Source organism: Acomys minous (genome assembly GCF_964271855.1).
Source record: "Acomys minous genome assembly, chromosome: 10".
Lineage (NCBI taxonomy): Eukaryota > Metazoa > Chordata > Mammalia > Rodentia > Muridae > Acomys > Acomys minous.
In genome coordinates, this window is record NC_140491.1 from 36,822,012 (window position 1) to 36,845,906 (window position 23,895).

At 41.6% G+C, this 23,895-nt stretch overlaps 1 protein-coding gene across 2 annotated transcripts in view; it reads left to right on the plus strand.

Moving 5' to 3' along the window:
- Positions 1 to 23,895, plus strand: part of MEIS1 (Meis homeobox 1) — a 142,636-nt gene that overhangs the window by 97,782 nt on the left and 20,959 nt on the right. For both annotated transcript variants that reach the window (XM_084799834.1, XM_084799835.1), the window contains exon 9: positions 20,234 to 20,310. In XM_084799834.1, coding sequence (XP_084655960.1) covers positions 20,234 to 20,310 — 77 coding nt within the window. The remainder of the gene's footprint in view (positions 1 to 20,233; positions 20,311 to 23,895) is intronic.

Sequence of the window (23,895 nt, forward strand, 5' to 3'; positions counted from 1 at the left end):
TGGCCTCAAACTCACAGAGATCCACCTACCTCTGCCTCCCAAGTGCTGGGATTAAAGGTGTGCGCCATCACGCCCGGCCAGGAAATTTTTGTGAAGCAAAATTTGACCAAGTCTTCCTCCCCTTAAAATGTTTACTATTTTCCCTTTGCCCTTCAGAAACAAGCTGAGCATTCTGGACAAGCAGCCATTTAAGAGCCTACACATGTCTCTTGCCCTTTCCATACATGGTCCCCATGTCTGGTGAAGCCAGGACCGAGTCTTGTACTTTGCCACACGTGGCGGCTTGGTCACTCCCTTGCCTGCTACCTGTCACCTCCCTGATTCCTTCTCCACTTGACACTTTTTTCCCTCACATCCTTTTCATCTTATCTCCACTGTCCCTGACTGGGGAAGCCCTTCCTCATCCTCCCCAGAAGGAAGGAAATGGCTCCTGCCACCAGACCCCCAGGGCAGTGCACAGAGCTGTTATCTTGGTCTGTGAGAGGCCTCCCAACCAGAAGTTAAGATCTAATCTTTCTTGAATGTGGAGGCCTGGTGGCACTCAGAAGAAGGATAGCAAGTTACCAAGAAGAGACTCAATAATCTTAGAGCATACATAGGGGGAAGAAGTCTCCCTCAATCACAGACATAGGGGAGGGGAGAAGGGGGGAAGTGGGAGGGAGGGAGGAATGGGAGGAAACAGGGGAAGGGCTAACAGTCAAGATGTAATATGAATAAATTAATAATAAAAAAAAGATACAAAAAAAAAAAGATCTAATCTTTCATCGTTGTATTTTTCAGAGCGGAAGCATAGATGCTTAGTGTTCACTCACCAAATAAATGAATAAAATTTCAAAACATTACCAACCAAACGCCAAGGGTCTTAGGAAGTTGAACTGTTGCGGTTAATTATTAGGCCTATAATTATTATTACAGCAGTATTTTCTAACCCGCTAGCAATCAGTCAAGACACAGACACATGTTATATTTTAAAATAGCCTTTGTTAACCTTGGGCAGGGCAGATATTAATCCCCTAAACTGCTTCCCATAGTGGGGCAGGCATTCCATAGCTGCTCCAATCCCATGCTGTCTGCTTCTAATAATGTCTATTAAGCTACCTCCCATCCATAATCCCAAATACTTGCTAATGTTCTTCATCTGGGCCAAGTCTCTATCCATGCCAGCCATGTGCTTTCTCTTCCACCTAACCCCTGGCTCAGCCTTCTTCCTCCACTCTCTCCTCCTCCCAAGAGTCTCCTTGTCTCCGCAAGCTCTGGAATCTTAGCCACACCAATCCTCTTAGCTCTGTGTGGGCACCATACAGCTGTGAATGGCCTTTTATTGGTCAAATAGGTTAGGCTCTTAGGCAAGGTACAGGTTTTCCTTTCTTAATATTCTAGAGAGGGGAAATTTGAATACAATTATGCACGGCATCGAGTCCGGCTGTTTTCATGCAATTGTTAGCGCTTGCATGTAGCTTGTCACTGTATAGTCTGATCTGGCACTAGAGAAGGGGGTCTTTAGAGGTAAAGGACAAGAGGGACAGGCTGAAGGGAAAAGATCACTGGGACACTGGGGTGAGGGATGCAAAGATGGCACAGCATTTCAGAGGGCGCATCTAGCAGCAGGTAGGAACCAAGAGAGGGAAGGGGAGGCGGGCTTCTGAGAAATGGAAGAGGTCTCTGCTCCCCTCCTGGATCTCTTCACAGATGAAGGTGGACCTGTGAGCATCTGGGAAACAGGACTGGAGCTGGAGGAGAAGGGAGTCCCAGGAGCAGGTGGTTGGGAATGTTGTAGGCAGGACAAAGAAAAAGGAAATGGCGCAAAAGATAAATGGACTTTCCTATAGCAGTTGAAACCAGTGGAGAAATAGCATGAGCGGCCCATGTCCCCATGTCCCCATGTCCCAGGACTCCTAACAAGCAGGACTCTCTTTGCTGTTAAACTGATGGTGAAAAAGCTTGAATTTTTACTGAATACTTTTCCACAGGAAAATAATGGCTCTGAGGTTGATGTTTTTGTTTGTTCGCTTTTGTTTTCTGCTCCTTAAAAATTACCATCATGGAGAAAATCCACTGAGCAACTTAAGGTGATGAACTTGGGACCACATTGCAGGCTTTATCTCCCTTTTGTAGGAAGTTGCCATGGAATTGCTGTATATTATCACTGAGTGTTGGTCCTGTGAGGAGTCTGCTAATTGTTATGGATAACCTTTGCGTGTGAGTCCAGTGAAAACCACCCAGATGCAGCCATCTGTGCAGATAGTTTTCCCTTCGTTCAGATATTTTTTTCTTTGCCTTAATGTCTGAGAGGAAAGGGGGGCGTTTAACTTTAAGGAGAATGGACACAGAACACAAACAACATTTAGAAGACATCTAAGCTCCTGTGCGCCTGGGCAGCATGATACACACAATCCCAGGTGTGTTTCTGAAGCTCAGCGTGAGCACCGAGGAAGGGGGGATCTGGGCGTGGGCAGCTAGCTCTCCGTCTAACTTTACAAGTTGAGACTGAGTTGGTCTTGACAATTCCTCCAGAAGACTCTACCATTGTGGTTGAGGTCTGAAAGCCGATGACATACACTCGGCTTCATGAAATAGAGACACCTTACCCACAAAGATCTGTTCGTTGTCATATGTAAAGGACAGGTGGCTCCATGTGACTGCGGCCTCATGGGGTGAGGCATCAGACGTCTCTCTAAATAGATAAGGCTGCTGGCATGCAGAGTCGCCGAAACAAAATGGATGAGTGAGTGAGTGAGTGAGTGAGTGAGTGGCCCAGTTGTCCTTCAAACATCTATCAGAAAGGGAATTAAACATTGGTTTGCCAGTCGGTGCTCCACAGCAACGCCATGGCAGTGCTGGGGACCTGAGCGTTCCTTCCCTTGTCTTTGAGTTTACCACAGTGCCACGCCCCGCGTTACACAAAAGCATAAAAATGACGCTCATTTCTAGGACACATAATTGACCATTAATACTCAGTGACACCGCTGAAAGAATGATATGTCAACCTGACAGGGCCTGTGTGCTTCCATCTGCTGATTGGCTGAGGATGCAGGCCCTTGTGCCAGGATCAGACCCCAGGCCCGGCCGCAGAAGGACAAGGATGACAGCGGCCATTGATCAGGGGCAGCTATCTTCAGCATAGATGGCATCTGCAAAAATTCACTCTGCATGGCCTGCATGGTTGGGTTTTGGTAAAAAATAAAACCAAAAAATAGCATTGCATACTTTTGCTATTTTCTCACTACAATTTTCAGTAGGAGACTTCTTCTTCTTCTTCTTCTTCTTCTTCTTCTTCTTCTTCTTCTTCTTCTTCTTCTTCTTCTTCTTTTCTTCATCTTTTCTCCTTCTCCTTCTCCTTCTACTACTACATCTACTACTACTAGCTCTATATTCTGAATAAATGGGGGCGTCATGATGTTAGAGAGGTTCTGAGGTGGTGTGTGTCCTTTCTTCCTATGGAAATTCCACTTTGATGAGTTTCTGGTTTCCTGATCACCACAGAGAAGTGGCATTGTGAAGAAGTCAAGCAAGAATTAAACTGAAGTTACTAACTGTGATTTATTTTTTTTCAATTCTTCCTCCACAAAATATTAAGCACCGTAGGCAGAATTCTGAACAAAGGGAAAAGAAATCTATGCAGTTATGTCCTTGTCTTTGAGATCTTATCTTTAGTGAGCTGAGCCTGCTGCTCTGGCATGGACACAGTTAACAACTGTCCATCCATGGTGAGAGGAGACTCCTAGAGCCATTGTTGGGGCTCTGGAATACTCACCCCTCATTGGGTCTTCCTAAAACAGGGGTGAATTCTCTGGTGGTTGTTACTCAGTGTGAACTTATGCTGCAGAACGCCCTGAGAGTGTCTATTATCACATACTGGTTAACACCACAGATTTTTAAAAATCCCAGTTGCACTGGAGCCATGGGGGGGGGGAGGAGGGGGAGGGCAGAGCTTTCGTCTGTAAAATCTAATTTCTCTTTGTTATTAAAAGAAATGAAGCCATTAAACAAAACATATGCACATGGTAGCTGAGCTCACCATTGGCATCATCAAAATGGTAGGGTCTCCTATATTTTAGAATAAGGACTATTTGAGGAGTTTTGATATGAGATACAGAATCAAATTGTGCTACAAGTATGTGAAACTTTGACACAATATGTATTTTTTTTCTCCTTAGTTTTTTTTTCCTCTCTTTTTGTCTCTGTCTCTCTTCTTTCCCGCTCCCCCTCCCGCATGTGTGTGTGTGTGTGTGTGTATGTGTGTGTGTGTGTGTGTGTATGTGTGTGTGTGTGTGTGTGCCCACCTTTAGTTTTTTTCTTTTCTTTTCTTTTTTTTACTTTTTAAAAGTTAATTTATTCATATTACATCTCAACTGTTATCCCATCCCTTGTATCCTCCCATTCCTCCCTCCCTCCCATTTTCCCCTTACTCCTTTCCCCTATGACTGTGACTGAGGGGGACTTCCTCCCCCTGTATATGCTCATAGGGTATCAAGTCTCTTCTTGGTAGCATGCTGTCCTTCCTCTGAGTGCCACCAGGACTCCCCATCCAGGGGATGCCATCTTTAGTTTATTAAATATATTTATCAGAACATTTTAAAAGCAACATCAACAATAAAAAATTTTTTGCTTAAAAGGACTAAAATGAAAAGAAAACAAATGGCAGCATTTGCTCACCAGCCAGGCATCCAAATGCGTTAATTATAGCCACTGATGAGCTCATATTGTAAATGTACTGGGATTAAAATAATTCCAAAACCTTCATTTCCAAAGGTGTGTTTTTAATTGTGATGGAGTTTGCTTGGCATTCGAGGACGAGTTTTTCACTGGAGCCTGGGCCAAAGTATTTTCTGCTCCTGTTTCTTGAGAGCATATTTTTCTGCCAAATGTGGCATTTTCCTTTGCCAAGGAAGGTGGTTGAATGGCCGCTTCTGACTTCTGGCCACCAAAAAGCAAAGGCTCTCAAGGCCCGAGTCTAGGGAGCCAGAACAGCCTTCCTGCCTTGAATGGTCCTGAGTAATGACTCTTTCCCCAGAGACCAGATGGTCCCAGATGGTACTGGAGGCATTTACAGGAATGTGTGTGTGACTCCTAAAGGCCACAGGAGTGTCCTGCCACATCTGTCTGAGGCCTAGCTACATCTACTTGCCTCTCACATACGTCAACTTATCAGGATTTTTTCTTTTACTTTTTTTTTTTTTTTTTTGGTAAGAATACATTACTTCTTTCTTTATCTCTGCGAAGCTCAAATGCATTCAAGGAGAGTCAGAAGTGAGTCTAAAATGATGAATAGAAAAGGTACCCATTTTCCTTCCTGCAGAACCAGCAGTCATTTGTAGAGAATGCACATTTACTTTGCACAGTTTGTTGTTATTTGTGTGTTTTGCTTTTCTGAGACAGGGTCTCGCTTTGTAGCTCTGTTTGTCTTCTATCTGTCCTATGCCCCTAGGCCCGGCTGAGATTCTTGTGCAAACCATTGTGTGATGTCTATGGCAAGTCCTGAAGCCGGCCGGACCCTTCTATGTATGGACCTACATTAGCACACAAACAGCCTGACCTCAGAGCCTACCCTGGCCAAAGTCTGGAAGTGACTTTGTCCTGGTAGAGAGAATTATTTTTATAAAAAAAAAAAATTATTAAAACCCAAAAGCCTTTACCACCATCAGATCCTTCCCTAGCAAATCAAGAACAATATTTAATGTACTTTTCATAGCTCAGCCTCCTTTCATTGCCACCATTTCCTTGTTTTGTAAATGAGGGAGTGAGTCTCAGAGAACTGCAGTAATATCATTGAGACCATATAGCCAGGGACTGAAGAGATGGCTCAGCAGCTAAGAGCTCCCGTTGCTCTTGTAGAAGACTAGGGTTTGCCTTACCAGCACCCACATCATGGTTCACAGCCATCTGTAACTTCAGTTCCTGGGGACCCAGTGCCCTCTTCTGAACTCTGCAGGCATCATGTATGTGGCGTGTGCGTGCGCATGCACACACACACACACACACACACACACACACACACACACAGAGTTAGGTAAAACCTCTCTCATGTAGAATAAATGTGAGCAAATGTTTGAAAGGTTTTTTTTTTTAAACAGACCATATGGCCCACACGGAAGCCTGAAGATCTGGGTTGTCTAATGTGATACACTTAATTGAAGCTCTCCAAACCGAGTCTCTTAAATATTATCCTTTCAACTCACCGTTTGTAACTGTGTAACCACATCACGGAAGCATCCTGGATGTAATGACCGTTCTCCTGCTTTTACACCCAGGCCTGAGTCTTCTCAGCAAGTGACTGACGAAGAGGGGAAATTAGCCCTTCTGGATATGTAATTAGCAACTCATGTCACTAATGAGGTAGCAGAGAAAGATGCTTTAAACAAACCGAGGCTGTGTCTCCTTTCAAAGAGGAATACACCAAGCAGCCACTGGGCAAAGGCACAGGAATTCCCCAGTCCTGTTCTAGAAAGGGCAGGCGCTGCTTGGCCAACTTTGCAGCATCACCTGTGAGCTGAGTTGCACAGTTTGTTTGGAATGACGTCAGCCCCCTTAAAAGTTGTTCTGCTTTCTTTGGGCCTAATTTACTTCCTCCTAAGCATAAAGAAATGCACATTTACACATCAAATTGGAGGCTGGAGCTGGGCCTTGGTGGCCCCTGTCTTTAAATCCAGCACTTGGGGGTGGGGGGTGGGGGGCGGGAGCAGAGGCAGGCGGATCTCTGAGTTAGAAGCCAGCCTGGTCTCTAGAGCTTGTTCCAGGACAGCCAGGACTACACAGAGAAACCTTGTCTCAAAACAAAACAAAGCAGCAACAAACAAACAAACTGGAGGTTGAACTTACTGCCTCACAACTGGCTCTGACCAGTATGGCTACAGCAATTTTACTTTGTCATTAACAAGGTAAACCTTGAGCTTCAGTGGAGCATGAAAGGAGCTAGCTAGACTTAGCAGGAAGAGGCGGGGCGGGGCTGAGGAGAGGCAACTCCAGCCACAGACCCTCTGCGCTAGCCCTGGTCTCACTCTGGGTGTTGTTTTTAACTCCTTTACAGTGGAAATAACATGACATGACTCTGGGTACACACTAGGTAATCATGAGATTCAGAATGATAAAAAAAAAACAAAAAAACCAAACTTTACAAGTATAAAGTTTTATGTAAATACAGGGATCACATGAACTCAAAAGCCAAGGAATTATCTTTTTAAAAAGAGGCCAGGAGCAGCCTTTAAGTTAAATATCATCATTTTTGCCGACTTCTTTGATTATCTGGCTGATGATCAGTCCAACACTTTCTTCCACTCATCTAAGATATCACACAAGCCGTGTGATAGCCTTGCAGAAGTAAGCCAACGTCTGTGCTAGCATTTTCCAGTCCAGTTTGACTGAGCAACTCAAAAGGCAGCATTTGAGAAACAAATGCTAGGGATCTGCTGAAATTTAGCATCTCCTCTCTCTTCTGTAACCTATGGAGACAGACAGTAAGTGCCCATCAGCAGGGGCTTTTGAAAGACAGTGCAGAAGGACAAAGGTGATCTTGGCACTAAAACACAGTTTTTAGAGAGGTTGCTTGCTTGCTCTTTCTTAAGGGAAAATTCTCTTTAGTTTGATTGCAATGAAAGGTTTTTGCTGTTAAACAAAGTATGGTGGAAAATATCCTCTGAAATGAAAACCTGACATGTATGTTACAGGGAATAACAGATAATTAAATAGCTCAGGCCACAGTGTGTAAAGGGAAAGAGTTTCCGTGAGACTTGGCTTAGTAAAGGTAAATTGCATTTGAATCTAAACTTCAGATCTGTATTCGGTGCTGCCTGGCATATGTTGAATTGATAATGTCCGTGTGTTAAAGAATTCTGATTGTTTCTTTTGCCTGTCTCGCAGCTTATAAAAATGCAAGCAGGCCCATCTAATGAATATTAATGGCAGGAATGTCTAGATAACTACGAAGCCCCCTGGATCTGTGCAGTTGAGATGTAGCAGTCAGGGAGGAATTTCCATGGCTTTACTTAATACAAATTCACAGACTTTTAAAGAATAAACATCATTTAATATTTTAGTATCAGTATTCCAAAGTAGAGATTTCAATGAAATAAAAAGCTTAATTCCCCCCCCCCCCACCAAGGTCTTCATCTTAAGAGACAGGAAACTGTTAGCTAAAAAAAGAAATTAACTTAATCCCCCCTCATTAAGTTCCAGTCTTTTTTTTTTTTTTTGTTACTTAGAGACAAGTTATAATTATACTACAGCAGTGCAAAGCATGTTGTATACTTTGTTACACAAAAGAGCTGCGGTTGTTAAGGGGAGAGCAACAGAAAAGGAGAACATTGATAAATACTGATTTTTCCCCTCCTAGAAATTGTTCCTGGCTCTTGAAAGTACCTTTCACTCAGGCGTTTTAATTCATTAACTGCAAAAATTCTACACATGTGATTTCAGAGGTCAGGCCACTGGCTGAAACTTTCCCACTGAAGGGGATAAACACAGCCACATAGGTGGACAGTCTCCGAAGCTGAGGAAAGAGAGAAGGGGGCTCTGCCTCTTCAAGTTGTTCTCTCCCTCTCTCTCTCTCTCTCTCTCTCTCTCTCTCTCTCTCTCTCCCTCCCTCCCTCCCTCTCTCTCTCTCTCCCTCCCTCCCTCCCTCCCTCCCTCTCTCCCTCCCTCCCTCCCTCCCTCCTGCTAAGACTTTCATTGTGAAAAAATATATATTTTAATTTTTAGCTTTACAAAGAGGGCCGATCATTAAAATGTAGTTTGCACCGTTCTCTTCCGGTATTTGTCATCTTTATGGATGTTCTCTCGTTTTTCATTGCACCTTTAATGGTAAGCCTGGTCAAGAGAGGTGAGGGGAAATGTGTGCATACTTGGCTGTGAGGCCTGCTTTGCAGTGTCTGCTAACTGGGCTCCAATCCACGTCCCTGTAGATTTTAATGTCCCCACAGACTGCTGGCAGCCTGCTTCCAGCTGGGGCAGGCATGATGCAGTGAATCGCTTTTGAATGTTCTTTACTCAAATAGGCAGTAATTACAAGCTTAAAGAGGTTTAGTGGTCCAGTAAACTACATAATCACCCCTGAATTAGCCGGGGCTCATCAGTTGCAGTCCAGCAAGCTCAAGTCTGCTGTTTGTATGCAGCCTTGATCACATAGCAACCTGATCAGCAGGTGGAACAGCCAGAGTCCCCCATAAACACAACTGTCTACTGGGGACAATGATCTCTAATGAGATGGGGCTACACCATCACTGTAATTTAAGTGGGAAAATCATCACTAGAGAATGAGCACCAGTTCCCGGGGTCTTGAGTCATATTGGGAAACAGCACGAGTTCTCCATCCCTCTCTCTCCGCCTCCGCCTTTCTCCAGCAACCACCTTGCCAAATGTACTGTTTTTGCCCCCACACTTTATTCTTTACACAAGGAGGTGGGTTTTTTTTTCCTGAATAATTAATGTTGGGTAGAAGCATCCATACAGGGAGTAATGAGGACTCATTCCAGGCTGATCTGGTAGTATTTCATTCTCCTTGACTTTTCTCTTGCAGTTTCAAAACCCTCTCGCTTCGCTTTTTTAAAGTGGAAAAGTGTTCTGCCGGCTGGCGACGGGTCCCTTTTAGTGGGCAGGCTCTCTGAAATAGCAGAGATCAGCGATGAGAGCGTGAAAAAGGTTCTCAGTTTATTAGAGTACATCGTATAAATCAGTCATGAACTTTCTTTTGGAAAAAATGGCTTGTGCATTATGCTGTTGTTCTGTGAGTCTGTTAAAGTGCAGTTCTTGGGAAAAGGCCAGGGGAGAATACTTCCTCTGTCCGTTTCCTGTCCTGTGCTGCTCTAGGTACTCCTCAGACTGAATTTTGTCACTTTGGAGATAGAGTTTGCAATAAACAAGCCTAGATTGGATGTGAGAGACCAGGGGTTGGAGATGACCTAACAATGTAGCTGGGTCCTGGGGTAAAACTCCAACTCCACTCACTTAGAGACAAACTCCGTTTTGTGCTCATATGGCAATAGAGTAAGCACTATGGAAACAGAAATTAAGATGGTCAAAACTTACAGTTTTGGAAGTGATAAAGTTGAGCAGAGAAATGAAAACTTGTTGAAGTGGGACAGCAGGTTTCTTGATGTTTATCTGCAGGAATCTGCTAATAAAAACTAGATACGCACCCAACATAGTAGTCCGCGCACATAGAAGGCAGAGGCAGAGGCAGAGGTGGATCTCTGTGAGTTCGAGGCCAGGCTGGTCTACATAGTGAGTACCAGGACAGCCAGCATTACAGAGTAAAACCTGTCCAAGAGAACAAAAAACAGAAACAGCAACAAAAGGCTAGTTAAAGGTTTCTGGGTGTATCTAACTTCAATAACTTTCATTCATTCATATACCAAATATTTACTGGGCACAAAACTTGCTTATTGTATCGTGAATGGGAATAGGGCTCATGTGTTCTTATCAGTGGCTTATTCATTTGAAATGATTTTGAATGTAGTTTAATTCTGATTTGATTAAGAATCACGTAAGAAATGAAAGACATCTAATTAGAGAGACAGACAGACAGACAGACAGACAGACAGACACACACACACACACACACACACACACACACACACACACACACACCAATTTATTTCCAGGTGGAGAATTTAAGATGCATTAAATGTGGTTGGATATATTAGCAGGCATTTGATTCTAGGATCCTAAGAATGTTCTTACGTATAACCCATTGCCATCCCTGCATATGTAAACAATGCTACAAGCACAAATAAAATGATGGATATAGCAATTTCCATTCAGTTTTTAAAAAATCTTATATTAAGATTGCCTTTTGGTTCCGTTAACAGAACTGAGTTGTAACAATAAAAGATAATATGCTTATTAGAATAAAAGTCTTCTTATATATAAAAAGCCACCATCATATGCATCCATCATAAAAAAAAATAGGGTGGAAGCAAACATTTCCAACTTAATGTTATCACCAAGATTCAAATCCAAGCATTACTACTTACCAGCTATGTCAATTTGAGAATGATTTATCCTTTCTTTACTCATTTCCTTATCTATAAAATGAGTATAATCACTGTATCTCCTTGTGAAAATATATTTGCAAAATATTTTCAACAATACCTGGGAACATCCTTACCTTCCATAAAACATGTTATAGCTACTGCATATTAATTCTGCAATGCTATAGTTAATACGGTTTCTATAGCTGGATGCTCAAGACAGTCCTATACTCCATCTTCAGCTAAGTCTTACCCTTCATCCTTGCCCAAAATATTTTGCTTCCAGAGAGGAATGGAGAAATATGCGGATGGATATTGGGGAGGAAGTCGTATGGGAAGAAATGGCAGCTGTCTTCTCACTGTACATCACAACGAATAACTTTCTTCACACCCTCTTGTAATATATGTAATATCCGGTCACAGAAGGGAATGGGGAAATGGGAAGGAAAATGTCACAGAGTATGTAACCAAGTGGGAGACACTCAGGACAGGTCTGTGCACCAGCACTGAGGGACTGGAGCCTTCAGGTGAGTTGTGGGTCCAACCCGAGCTTCAGCATTCCTACCCAAAGAGTAGCTGACCACACAGCCCCTACTCACGGGGCCACGGGGACTGCACAAGAAGATGCATTGTTATTGTTAGGTGAGATGATACAGCCACAAGTGAAACTTGCATTCTCTTTTTATTCAGTCCACCTCCAAGCTCCTCCTATCTGGTCTGTTTGGTCCTCCTTCTGTTCCCATGGTTGCCTACTGAGATAATCAACATTCAGGTGATGGTAATTAATCATAACCACTCAAAATAATGTTAGCACTTTCCAGTAATGCTGACTTTTAGGAAGGTGTATACGTAATTGCTAATTTGGACTCTTGCGTCTTATCCATTCTGTGTGCACTTAAAAGTGCTTCTTCACCATAGCTACTGAGGAGTAGATTGAAAAAAAAATTATTATACTAGACTGTAGTGACTGTAGAAAAAAAAAAGTAACAAAAATAACAAGGGACTTGGGGAGATGGCTCAGTGGTTAAGAGTACTGGCTGCTCTTCCAGAGGACCTAGGTTCAGTTCCCAGAACCCACAGGACAGGCTCAAAACCATCACAATCCCACTTCCATGGGGTCTGACACATAGACACGCATGAAGGCAAAACACTAGTGCACATAAAATAAAAACAAATCAATCATTAGAAAAATAACAGGACAAAGGCTGATGTTCTCCCAATCCCATAATATGTCATCTCTTGATACTTTATTTTACATCTAATTTATATTTTTTTAAAAATATAATTAAAGGATCAGTTAGGCAAAGCAGGCAGAGCATTTAATAGTGGCCTCATCCTTGGCAATGAAACTGTTTTCCTGGCTATGTCTTAAAAATATGGTTGTGTTAATGTGCGAAACCAAGCTTTTCCTTTCTTTCCACCCTTCTACCAATCTCAAGTGTTGAGATCAAAGCTTCAGACTCTCTTACCCGACGTTGCTACCCACACACCTCCACTGGCGACTTGTTATAGCCCTGCCATATGGGCAAAATGTCAAGAGGAACTTTCTACAGGGTGACTCAACTAACGCTCAGAAAAAAGCCAGCGCCAAACAGTGAACGGTACATTTAGTCTGGACAGGCAGGCAGATGTGGAGATGTTGACAGAACATTAAGAAAACAGGTCAGAATTTACAACTTCATTGATGATGCTCCAAATATTTTTTGGCTTCTTAGCCAGGACCACTGTTGCTTCCTTTCCTTTTGATTCCAGCCTGTGTGAGGACGCAGGACTGCTATGCATTCAGGCCCTGCTCTCCAACCGCACTGAGCCCTGCTTTTGTAATGTAAATGCCAGGCACAAAGTGTCTCTTTGATAATGTGCAGTCAGCAGACAAAAAAAGCATTCACTGAAACAGTAAAACTAATTCATAAAGCCGAAAGACAATAGGGAAGCACTATGGATTTTTTTTTTAAAGAAAAAAGTATCCTAGATCAATGTAATTGTCACAGTGTAAGCTATTCATAGTCAATGCATGGGGGGGGGGGGGATGGCTGCCATTTTATTTAAAGTCAGATAAATTTTTATAGGCAAAAAAAAAAAATAGGTTAACCAGATATAGTTCTTTTGGTTAGCAAATTTCTGCTTACCTTCTTAGAACTCAAACACATGGCTGGGTATCTTAATTTAGATCCCTAGTTCCTTAGCAGCAAAGAAAGGAAACTCTGAAGTTTTAAAATACTACAGAGATCTAATGGTTAAAAGCCATATGGTAGTTTCCCCCTTTTTCTTTAAAGGGAGTATCTCGCCATCACATACCAGAGTTTAGCTCAAGGTCAACTTATATTAATGCATTAAACTTAGCTGTGGAGGAGGCACAAGGCTGGAGGAAAAGGGATAAAAGAAGTTCTGAAATTGTTCTTCCAACACATTCATCCAGGCCGGAGAGCATTGCCTTGATAAGGCTGAGATTGGGCAGTTACCGTAATTCCTCCTGTTAGATCCGCCCCTCTGGTACCTGTTCCCATACCTTTTAAAGTATAGCGTGTAACATTTTGCTTGAAAATTGCTTCTACCTCTATTGCTTTGTTATAGCTGTTTTGCGGTTTCCGTATAGAGGCACTTCTGTGTCACAAGAAATTACTAATCTGAGGCTTGAGAAGAGGCAGTGTAGCCTTCCATTATCTCACCGGAGAGCTCTGTACAGGATTATTTTCAAATTTTCTGCTGCCATTACAGTGTGCTGTTTGAGTGGCTAAGGCAGCGAGGGAGGGGACGTTATTGAAACTTGGTTACCAGGGCAGATAAGATAAAGTTCATCACTGTCTTGGCATTCACATTTGCAGCCAGGGGTGGACATTTTGATGAAAGGAGCCCATTTGGTCCAGGATATCGTTACGATACAAGGCTGGACATTTTCCATCTGTGTGTACTGTAGAGTTTCTGTCTTTCCCCCATTGATGCTCATCCTGAAAAGGCTGCTTGATTGTTTAAATAAATAAATTCTCTTCCAAGGTATTGTAAACTCGTAAATACCAGGCAACTGCCATCACTATGGGAGGTTCTCCCATGCCAACCTCAATAAATAAAAGTAGAATTGCACTAAGAAAAAAAATTTTTAGAGAGTTGCCATTTTCTTTCTGTCACCTTCTATTCCTTGTGGCTAGTAAAAATGACACTTCAGAATAAACTTTAATGTGAGCTATATTTAGTGCTTTTTTTTTTTTTTTGGTCAGATATTCTTCAATGCAGTTACACAGGGGCATATACTCCAGGAATCATTTTGCACTTTGATAAAGCTGTAAAGCAATCGCTCTACCGTAGGTCATTATTAGAAGCCATTCTGGGTATCTAGGAATACACGAAGAATGGCAAATGGTGTGGAAGTTGGGCTGCTGACTGTGGAAATGGTGATGATCATTTTGTGAGTGCCCCCCCCCCCCCCCCCCGTTGCCGGGGTTCCATCCTTCACAAGTGACCAGTATCACCTCTGAGTCCAGCATCTCATCTCTTCCCAGGGAAACTAGACTGATGCAAGTTGTGCAGGCTGAATGCTGGAAGGGAGGGTCAGACCTGCCCATACATAATCACTGTTTTATGGCTTTCACTCATTCCTGAGGTGTTAATGCAGATCAAATGGGAAGCACTCCAGACAGAGCCCTTGTTGCTACCGCACTGCCTGACTCTCCCTTTGCAATCGTTAATCCTTATTGTAGGATCTAGAGGTAATTTCGTTTGCTCTCCTAATGCTTTGCAGGTCTCCCAGTGGCCCTTGCATATCCTTTCTCAAATTCCCATCTTGATCAATTGTTTGCAAATAATTAAGCTTTTAAGAGATAATGGCTCAAGGCTAATGTACACAGCAGAAGCAAGGTCTCCCTCACCGTCTTTTGGATGGTGGTCAAGTTTACTTTGATATCCCAAAGTGATTAAGTTCATTGATGTATCAGGCCAGTGCCATAAGTCTTTGCTTCACAAGAACCCACTGATCTTTCTTCAACCAGTGTTCTTGTCATTTGCCTACAGTAAGTTGGGAAAAATGCCTAGAAGAAACGTAAGCCTCTAGTTTCAAAGATGTGGAATGAGTTTCCCATTTTTCTCCCTAAAATGGCACCTTTCAGGGATAGCTCTTGATCTCTTTCAGAACGGCTTCCCTCCTTGTGTGTTGTGGCCCTCATTCACCCTGTGGGTGTGCACATTTACAGACCCCTTGCCTGTGGGTGTGCACATTTAAAGACACCTTGCCTGTGGCACATGGAGGACATTTTAGTTTTGTTTTTTTTATTTTGTTTTGTTTTGTTTTGTTTGTTTGTTTGCTTGTTTTGAGACAGGGTTTCTCTGTGTAGCCTTGGCTGTCCTTGACTAACTTTGTATACTAGGCTGGCCTGGAACTCACAGCGATCCGCCTGCCTCTTCCTCCCGAGTTCTGGGATTAAAGGTGTGCGCCACCACCGCCCAGCTTGGTTTTGGTTTTGGATGTTTGGGTTTGTTTTGTTTTGTTTTGTTTTGTTGTTTGTTTGTCAGTCCACTTTTTTTCTATGTCTACAAGGACCTAACTCATATTATCCACAAACAATGCACGTAATAAAGATTCATAGGATTTGAGATATTTAAATTACTGGGGTTTATATTTAGAAGCCTACGTTCCTGTGAATTTTTGGTGGAGTTGGTATCAGCTACATGGAGTCATAGTTTTCATGTGGTTTTTGACAATTATAGTTAAAAAAAAAAAAAGGAATTGAGAGTTTGTGGTACACCGAGGCCAAGAACCATGAAAAGAAAGAAAAATATCTGGCTTTTCTGTCATAGACAAAGAATTTGCTGATATCCCAGTATCCCAGTGTGTCCAAGTTCCTGGGTACCATTCCCTAGAATGTTCAATTTAGTCAAGATATATATATATATATCTCCCCTAAGCAGTAGGGGATATATATGTGCGTGTGTGTATGTATGTATGTATGTATGTATATGTATATATACATATATACATCCCACTGCATGGCATACCATATCCCTTATTAATAATATCCAAATTATTGTGACATTTAATTTTATCCAAGCTCATTCATATCTACATAAAAAATATATCCCAAAGAGCTGAAAATTGCTTAATGGAGACAGAGTGCTGAGTCTATAGCTTGGGGCTGCCTAGCAATTATGCTGCATGAAATTAGACACAGTTTGTTCCAATTACTTAAAATCAGATCACATGAAAAGTGACAGAGGAAAAGAAAAAAAGCCCTAGACCTTTCTCATTTTGTGATATTTAAATTATGAAATCAGAAACTGCATGATGTGAGGAAACAAGTGAGATTTGCTGTGGAATTCTGAGGGCTGCATCGCAGTTCTTTGGAACTGTAATGATTCAGGTAATTTTAATGATCCAAGGAGAATTTTTCTGACACCATTTGCATAAATAAAATGTGAATTCCATTTGTCTTATAAGAACGTATGTAAAGCTTGCACACAAACAAGCATGCAAAAATACTCTTGAAAAAACACAGGACAAGGAAATTGCTGTGACAACTCTCAATTTTCGATGTAGCTAAGGGTGAATGGCACAAATACTAATTTTTGCATCTGGCTCCGGTTGTAGCATTAGAACAGACAACAAGACAAGGGCAAAAAAAAAAAAAGTTGTAGCTCAGTTCTACTGAAGAGTGAGGTTAGACCATGTTTATTAATTCTATAGAAGAAAATAATAATTGAAAGAAACTTTCCCAGGACCTGTAAGACTGTGAGTACATAGTACTGAAGAAGATGTTGTAGACCACAGTGCCCACGTGTGCAGTGCATGTTCATAACTTTATATTCAAACAGCACTGACAGCTAGGTGGTCAAGAATTGAGGGTTGGGGCCAATTAGTGGTAACAACTCTTGCTAACAGGAGTTTACTTTCTGGGCCCCACTTGGTAGAAGAAGAGAACCAATTCTGCAAGTTGTTCTCTGAGCTCTATATGTATGTTGCTGTACACACACACACACACACACACACACACACAATGAAGACAAAAATTTTTTTCTACGTAATATTTTTATTTGGGAATTTTACATTATGTACCCCAATCACATTCATTTCCCCTCTCCCCTTGTGCCCCCCCCACACACATACACAAAAAGAGAGAGAGAGAGAAAAAAAAAAGAAGAAGAAAGACCAATTTGTGTTGTCCATATACTCACTGGAGGAGCATGGTCCAACATCCACTGGCCCACCCTTAAAGAAAACTCAGCTGTTCCCACCTGCCCCCCCAGCCAGAAGCCGTCAATTGTGGAGAGTTTAAGAGTTCTTTTTGATGGCTCCTTTTTGAGTCTGTTACTTGGGGGTGGGGTGGGAGGGTTGAGATTGTCACAGAAGCCTTCTATGTCTCTCCTTGCCAAGAAATTTTTTTTTTTAATGAAAATTGAACATTTCAAAATCTAATATGTAATTCTTATTGGGCACTACTGTTTAGAGCTGCTAGTTGAGAAGCCTTTAACTTCAATGGATCTTAGAAATAGGAGCGACAAAATTGAGGGTTATAAAAGTAGCTCATGTTCAAAGTCTTATAATTAGTAAGCACAACATCATTTATAAGCTGTAATAGAGTCATTTGTATTATATAACTTTTCAACTAGTATAGACATAGAATTACTATATATAAAATTATAATTCAGTTCTCTGTAAGAAGAGAGATTCATTTGATGAGAATTGTGTGGCATGCTTTTATACAATAGGAATTATGTTTTAAACTCAGGATATTGGGTGGTATTTAGTTCTGTACTGGTTCCAATACCTGGTTTTATGTTGAGTACGGTCCTAGCTCATTATGGTTTGAGCACATGATTCAACACAGCTTTCAGGATTGAAGCAAAGAAAATACTGATGTGGATGCCTTCCCTTTTCATGGGCTCTGAAAGATGCCTTCTTATCCGTTTTGGTGTTGAATATGATCAGATGGTATCTGTGTAAAGTACCTCAGTTATAGTTAGTCTCTGCTCAAACTACAGTTGCTAATTTCCCATTACATACTTATTTGGACTTTAAGGATGATGAATAATCAAGCAAAGAATTTCAAGCTAGTACTTGAGTCAGGAGATACCCTAACAAGAAAGCACAGAATACAAACAAACAAACAAACCAAAAACCAAACAACAACCCCCCCCCAAAACCAAAAAACAAACAAACCAAAAAACCCACCACCAACAACAAAAACCCCAGCTTGATATCAGGGAACGAAGAAAAGACTGATGTGAGATAAGATGTGTATGCATCGTGTGGTGTGATATGGTGTGTGTGTGTGTGTGTGTGTGTGTGTGTGTGTGTGTGTGTGTATTGTGTAGAATCTTGGATTCTGGAAGAGCAGAAGTGAGAACAGTGTGCCTGGATGAGAGGGATGCTCTGAAAGGCTGGGTGGCCTGGTGGCTGGCTCTGCAGCTTAGGGAAGCAGTATGGAGGTTTGTGAAGACTTAAGACTCTGGAAAAGAAGGAGGGACTGTTGGTGTTGGCTGTCCCTCCCCCTGGCTGGCTTCCTCACCTACAAAACAAGATGGATGGCAGTTCCACTCATGTTACTGAGAGGTATCTAATGGGGATTAATTACCATCTTATCTGAAATATACCTGGAGCTCTTTATAGAAAGGTACTAACTCCACGAAAGCAAAGCCTCATTCTAATTGTGTATTTATTGATTAAGTGGCAATCAAAGACAATGCTTAAGGGAAAAACTTACTATATCCCACAAGCCTACCTGATATATACAGACCTAGGACATATTTAAAGTTATGTGTAAAAGCACTGATGTGATCATTAACAATTTCTTAAGCATCTGACTAGACATTATTAATGAGATTAAAAGGTGTGTTAATTATCATCCAATATAGCAGAATTTAGTTTCCTGGGCACACATAGTTAAATTGAGTCTTGAGAGCAACCTTTCAAAGCAGCCAATGTGTCCATAGGTACAAACCACACGCCCCCCTGCTCTCTGGAAATGTGTGCTGGTCCTTAGATGCACTTGATTACTGAGCAGAGGATGTTTCCACAAACAAATTTCAATAGAATTCCAAGCTCATTTCATTATTTAATTATGCAGTCAATATTTTTTGTATTCTCTTCCTCAAGAGGAATAGTACTGGGTTTGTTCTTAGTATGTGAAATATCATGGCCTTTGACTTTTTATTGGCCTTTATGCAGTACCCTAGCATATATTGATCTTTAGATGTGGAAACAAACTGTATTAGTTGCTTTTCTCATCGCTGTGAGTGATAATGATAATAATAATAAGAAGAAGAAGAAGAAGGAGAAGAAGAAGAAGAAAAAGAAAGAAAGAAGAGAAAAGAAAAACAACAAAGCATGGCAGAGCAACTTGGGGCAAGGGTTTGCTTTGGCTCAGGCTTTGAAGGAAAACAGTCTGTCATGGAAGGAAGGTGCAGAGGGAAAACACAGCACTGGGGGCCTAGGGCTGCTATTCCACACTCTTTTATATCTCCAAAGACAAGAATCAGAGGCATCCAAATGCTGACACTCAGGAACTTTCTCTTTCCCCCATTGTGTTCAGTGTAGGGGCCTAGTCCACAGGATGGATCTGGCCAAATTCAGGATGCGCTCTCCCCTCTGCTAGTCCTTTCTGAAATGCCCCTCACCCATGCAGAGGTGTATCCCATAAATGACCCCAAAGCTTGCCAAACTGACAATGAATATAACCCCAGTTTTTGTTGGGCTTTGCTTGCTGGTGCTTTGCTCAAGACTTGAAACAAGGGTGGCCTAAATAAAGTACACCTACCTCAGTTTTAATATTTAAATTCAGGAGTATAGTATTATGGAGACAGAGTGTCACACTTAAATACTGGGCACCTCAACTGAGAATATGTTAAATCACAGGGGTTTTTTATACACACACACACATATACACACACATATATATACACATATATGTATATATATTTGTGTGTGTGTGTGTGTGTGTACATGCACACACACACACATATACACCACATGTCAATCTGATCAAACAGTGAAAATCACACTAAACTTTCTAGCCTTGTGACAGATAAACTCGTTAAAGGGTAAACTCAGTATCAAGGCTCTGCAAAGTCTCCTAAATAGACACTTATACACTTCACTAATCTTTGTAATTGGCTTGTCTTTTATTGCCATTAATTAGATGATGTAGTATTCTATTAATAAGAGTGACACACCTCAGCATTTTCACCTTTAATTATAGTCTTCACTAGGCACTTTGGTTATTGACAAAATGGTATAAACACTGCCTGCTGTACATATACCTTTTTTTTTTTTTTATCTCTTTCAGCACCCTTACCCTTCTGAAGAACAGAAAAAGCAGTTGGCACAAGACACGGGACTCACCATCCTTCAAGTGAACAATTGGTGAGTAATTTGGCTTGAGTTTACACACAATCTGTTTCCCCCTCTGGCAACCCTGCAGTTAATGGGTTGCATGAAGAAGCCACACCCAGTTGCTGCTGCCTTCCCTAGTGGCTTGCTGATCCAAAGGTGGAGACAACCTGGCCTGATGTGGAGGAATGTTTCCTAACATGGAAAATAAAAAGTGTGGCCTTCCACCTTCTTTATGAATTGACAGGTGTTATGCGCAGGATGAGTGTGTATTTGGTGAATACTCACTCTGAAGCCATCTCACTGTCTTTGACTTTTTCTCTTCAGGATGATGGATAGAGGTGGTATCATACTATTTTCTGTAAAAGAAGAAAACCCACCATTATCACATGGCCGTGTTACAGTCACTGAAAAAGAAACTCAAGTAGATTTTTGTCAGCATTATGCATTCAAAGATGGCAGCCAGTATTCTCTTATTGTTTACATATTGAAAGGGAGGGGGAAAGTACATAAGTTTTCTTCTCTGAAGGTCTTCAAAACCTGATGTTGCTGCAGGCTGACCCCTGCTATTGCTAAGTAAAGCGTAAATTCCTGCTCTGGGGGAAAGCAGAGGTAGTGCACTAGGTACTAAGTGTACTACAAGAGTACTAAGCAACAACTTTCTGACTAACTGTCCAGCAACATGTCCCCATGGCTCTGAGAAAGTGGCATCCATTGCTGGCTGTGACTGTGCTAAAGCCGTGTCAGTGCTACTCACCCAGGCCTAATGTCATTTTGAAGGGTATTGTAATTCAATCTCCTCTAAAACTAAGGACATCTAATTAATCATCCTAATATTATCGTGTCAGTGTTTATAATGGGGAAGTCTTGTATTCTTTGAAGTACAATCCAGAAAAGCCTCAAAACCTCATTGGCCAAAAGAGGAAACTGAGAATGACAGTTTGTAGACACAAATACTTGTGTTCAATAGGTGTCAGAGATTAACATTATGGAATCTCTGATTACACAGCCTAATCCATTTTGGTGAATAAATTTGTTCTTGATGTCCATTGTACTTACATTAACAGACCCTTCACTGTTAGAGAGCCTCGGGCCTTTGGGAGATGGTTCAGATATATTAAACCCCATTACAGAAAATGTAATTTCTGTCAATATAATCCCATGTATTCTTCAACTTAGTATTTTAGAGATAACAAGCTACTTATGATATATTTGCCTTTGGAGGATTAATTTACCAGTGCACTATCTACAGGACACAGACAGACTCACACAAGCTTTGCTTGTACAGGTTATCAATTTCTGTGACCTTAGCACAGCCTTTGCAGATGAAATTTTGCAGCTCTCTTCGTGGCTAGGGAGCACACTGAAGTCATACTGTATCTAAATGTGTTGAGCTCTGTGGCCTCTGAGGCTTTGCTGGTCCTCTGTTGTTATCTGCTACTGTTTTGAAATCTTCGAGACAGTTCATACGACTATTTGAAGGTGGTCTTTCAGTGGTTCTGAATGACCCCATGAGAAAGGCATAGTTTTGTATGTGCGCCTACAGTCATGGTTGTTGGCTTAAAGGGATGGTGAAGTGGTCGTAGTGCAATGGCAACTGCTGACGTGCGGCATCTCCTTGGGAAATGTTCTCTGTGGAAGGTAAAGAAGTGGCAGGCTGAGCTCAAATTAAGCACCAAAAAGGTGGTTGGCTATCTGACGTGCCATCTCCCTTCCTCCTCAGTGTTGCTAGCAAACTCCCTTCGTAAACATAGTTACCAGAATAAATTTAACACACTCTGCTGTGGATAGACTGTATGATGGGGCATCTCCCATGAATGCCAGAGCAAAGGGGCCTTCCTGTGGTGCCAGGCAATGTGTACGCACCGCCGTTTCCCCAGATTCCCGGCATAAAATCTACAAGTGACCTTCACTTGTTCATCAGTCATGGACCACAGTTTGACTTTTTCCGCTTTTTTATTAGAAGGGGGAGGGGGGAAAGATTTGGAGTTAGAAAGCTATGAAACAAATTTCAAAGTATGTGTATACTTCAGGCTAAGTTGAATTTTACATATAGGTAGCTGCAAAACCACCTTTACTTTTTTATATGGCATGGAGTGTGGGACTGCCTCCTTTCTCCTTTTTTCCTCCTGGGGGAGAACTGGCTCTTCCCTGCACCTCCTCGCTTTGCATTTGTTGATAACAGCTGGAGGGAATGCCTCTAAAGCAACCTCAAATGTCTCACATGGCTTTGTTTTCTTGAAATGTGACGGATTTGTGTGTTGGATTCAAGTTCTACAACGTTTTTGCAAACCTCCTCGCCAGCTGTGGTGGTGCCCAGTTTTCAAACCCAGCACTTAGGAGACAGAGTCAGTCAGATCTCTGAGTTCGAGGCCAGCCTGAGATAGAGAGTGAGGTCCAGGACAGCAGAGTCACACAGAGAATCCCTACCTAGAAAAACCGAATGAAAGCAAACCAAACCAAACCAAGAAGAGCCCAAGAAACAGACAATATGCTGGGAATAGCGATGTATTTCTTTAGGCTTTAGGTAGAGGTAGCAGGCAAACAATGATGGTATCTTTTAAACACTGGAGATGGCACAGAATCTTAATTAAATAAGGACCTGTTTGAAGACCAAAAGGCAGAGAAAGTAGAGTCTTTTTCTTTTATTCTACTGTAATAAAAACCACAAAGCTTTTTTGAGAGCCTGCAAATAGAGTACCAGCCACCTAAGGTTACTTTCTTCTAGAAATACTAATTTAAAAAAAAAATCATTAATGTCCTAAGAGTTTCTCTTCGCTTCATTTATGTTACAAGTTTTTTTTTAAATCCTGTTCTTCTTAGGTTTCTTAAAACTTGTTAACACACATGTAAATTTTTGTCTATGCTATGAGTCACTGTTGAGGAGGATTCTTAAAATGCTGAAGGGCAGATTGGGTGTAGATCAGTCATAATTATTGGCAGCAACATAATGTATCGAGCTGCACTATATGTTAAGTGAAAACTATAAAGCCATGTCTAGTTGTGAGTTTGTCACAGGAGTCTGAGCTAGTGCATCTTTAGTGAGGCGCTGACTAGAACATTGGCTCACTGCTCCTTCACAGCACCCCTAGACCCATGTTATATCTTTTTGTTGGCATAAAAGCATATACCGTGCATGTTAGGTGGCTAAGACTAAAATAGATGGGGAAACAAGGAAGTGGAAGAACTACACTGTAAAAGAATAAGACAGATCTGATGAAGAGAAAACAGAGACCAAAAAAAAAAAAATGTAATTGCAAACACTTGTATTTATTCTACTGGTCAGAATAAAAAGAGAGGGGAGGGATCTTAAAATGGCTGGCATTGAGCCTGGGATAGGATGGGATATTTATTACAGGAGAGGTGGTACGCCAGATCTGTGCCAACATATTTTGTTGATAATGCACATAAAGTATTTTAAGTACATTATTTGTTTTAGAGAAGATACTGCGTAGCTTTTACAAGTCAACTTCTATGATTAATTACCTAGCTACTTCAGTGTTCTGATAGGTTTAGATTCAAGGTGTGGGCAGTTGTGGGGAACAGCCTGCACTACATGCCTCTGCCTCCTCCCTCTTTGCTCATTTATTCTCAAATACAGTCTCACTGAGAAATGCT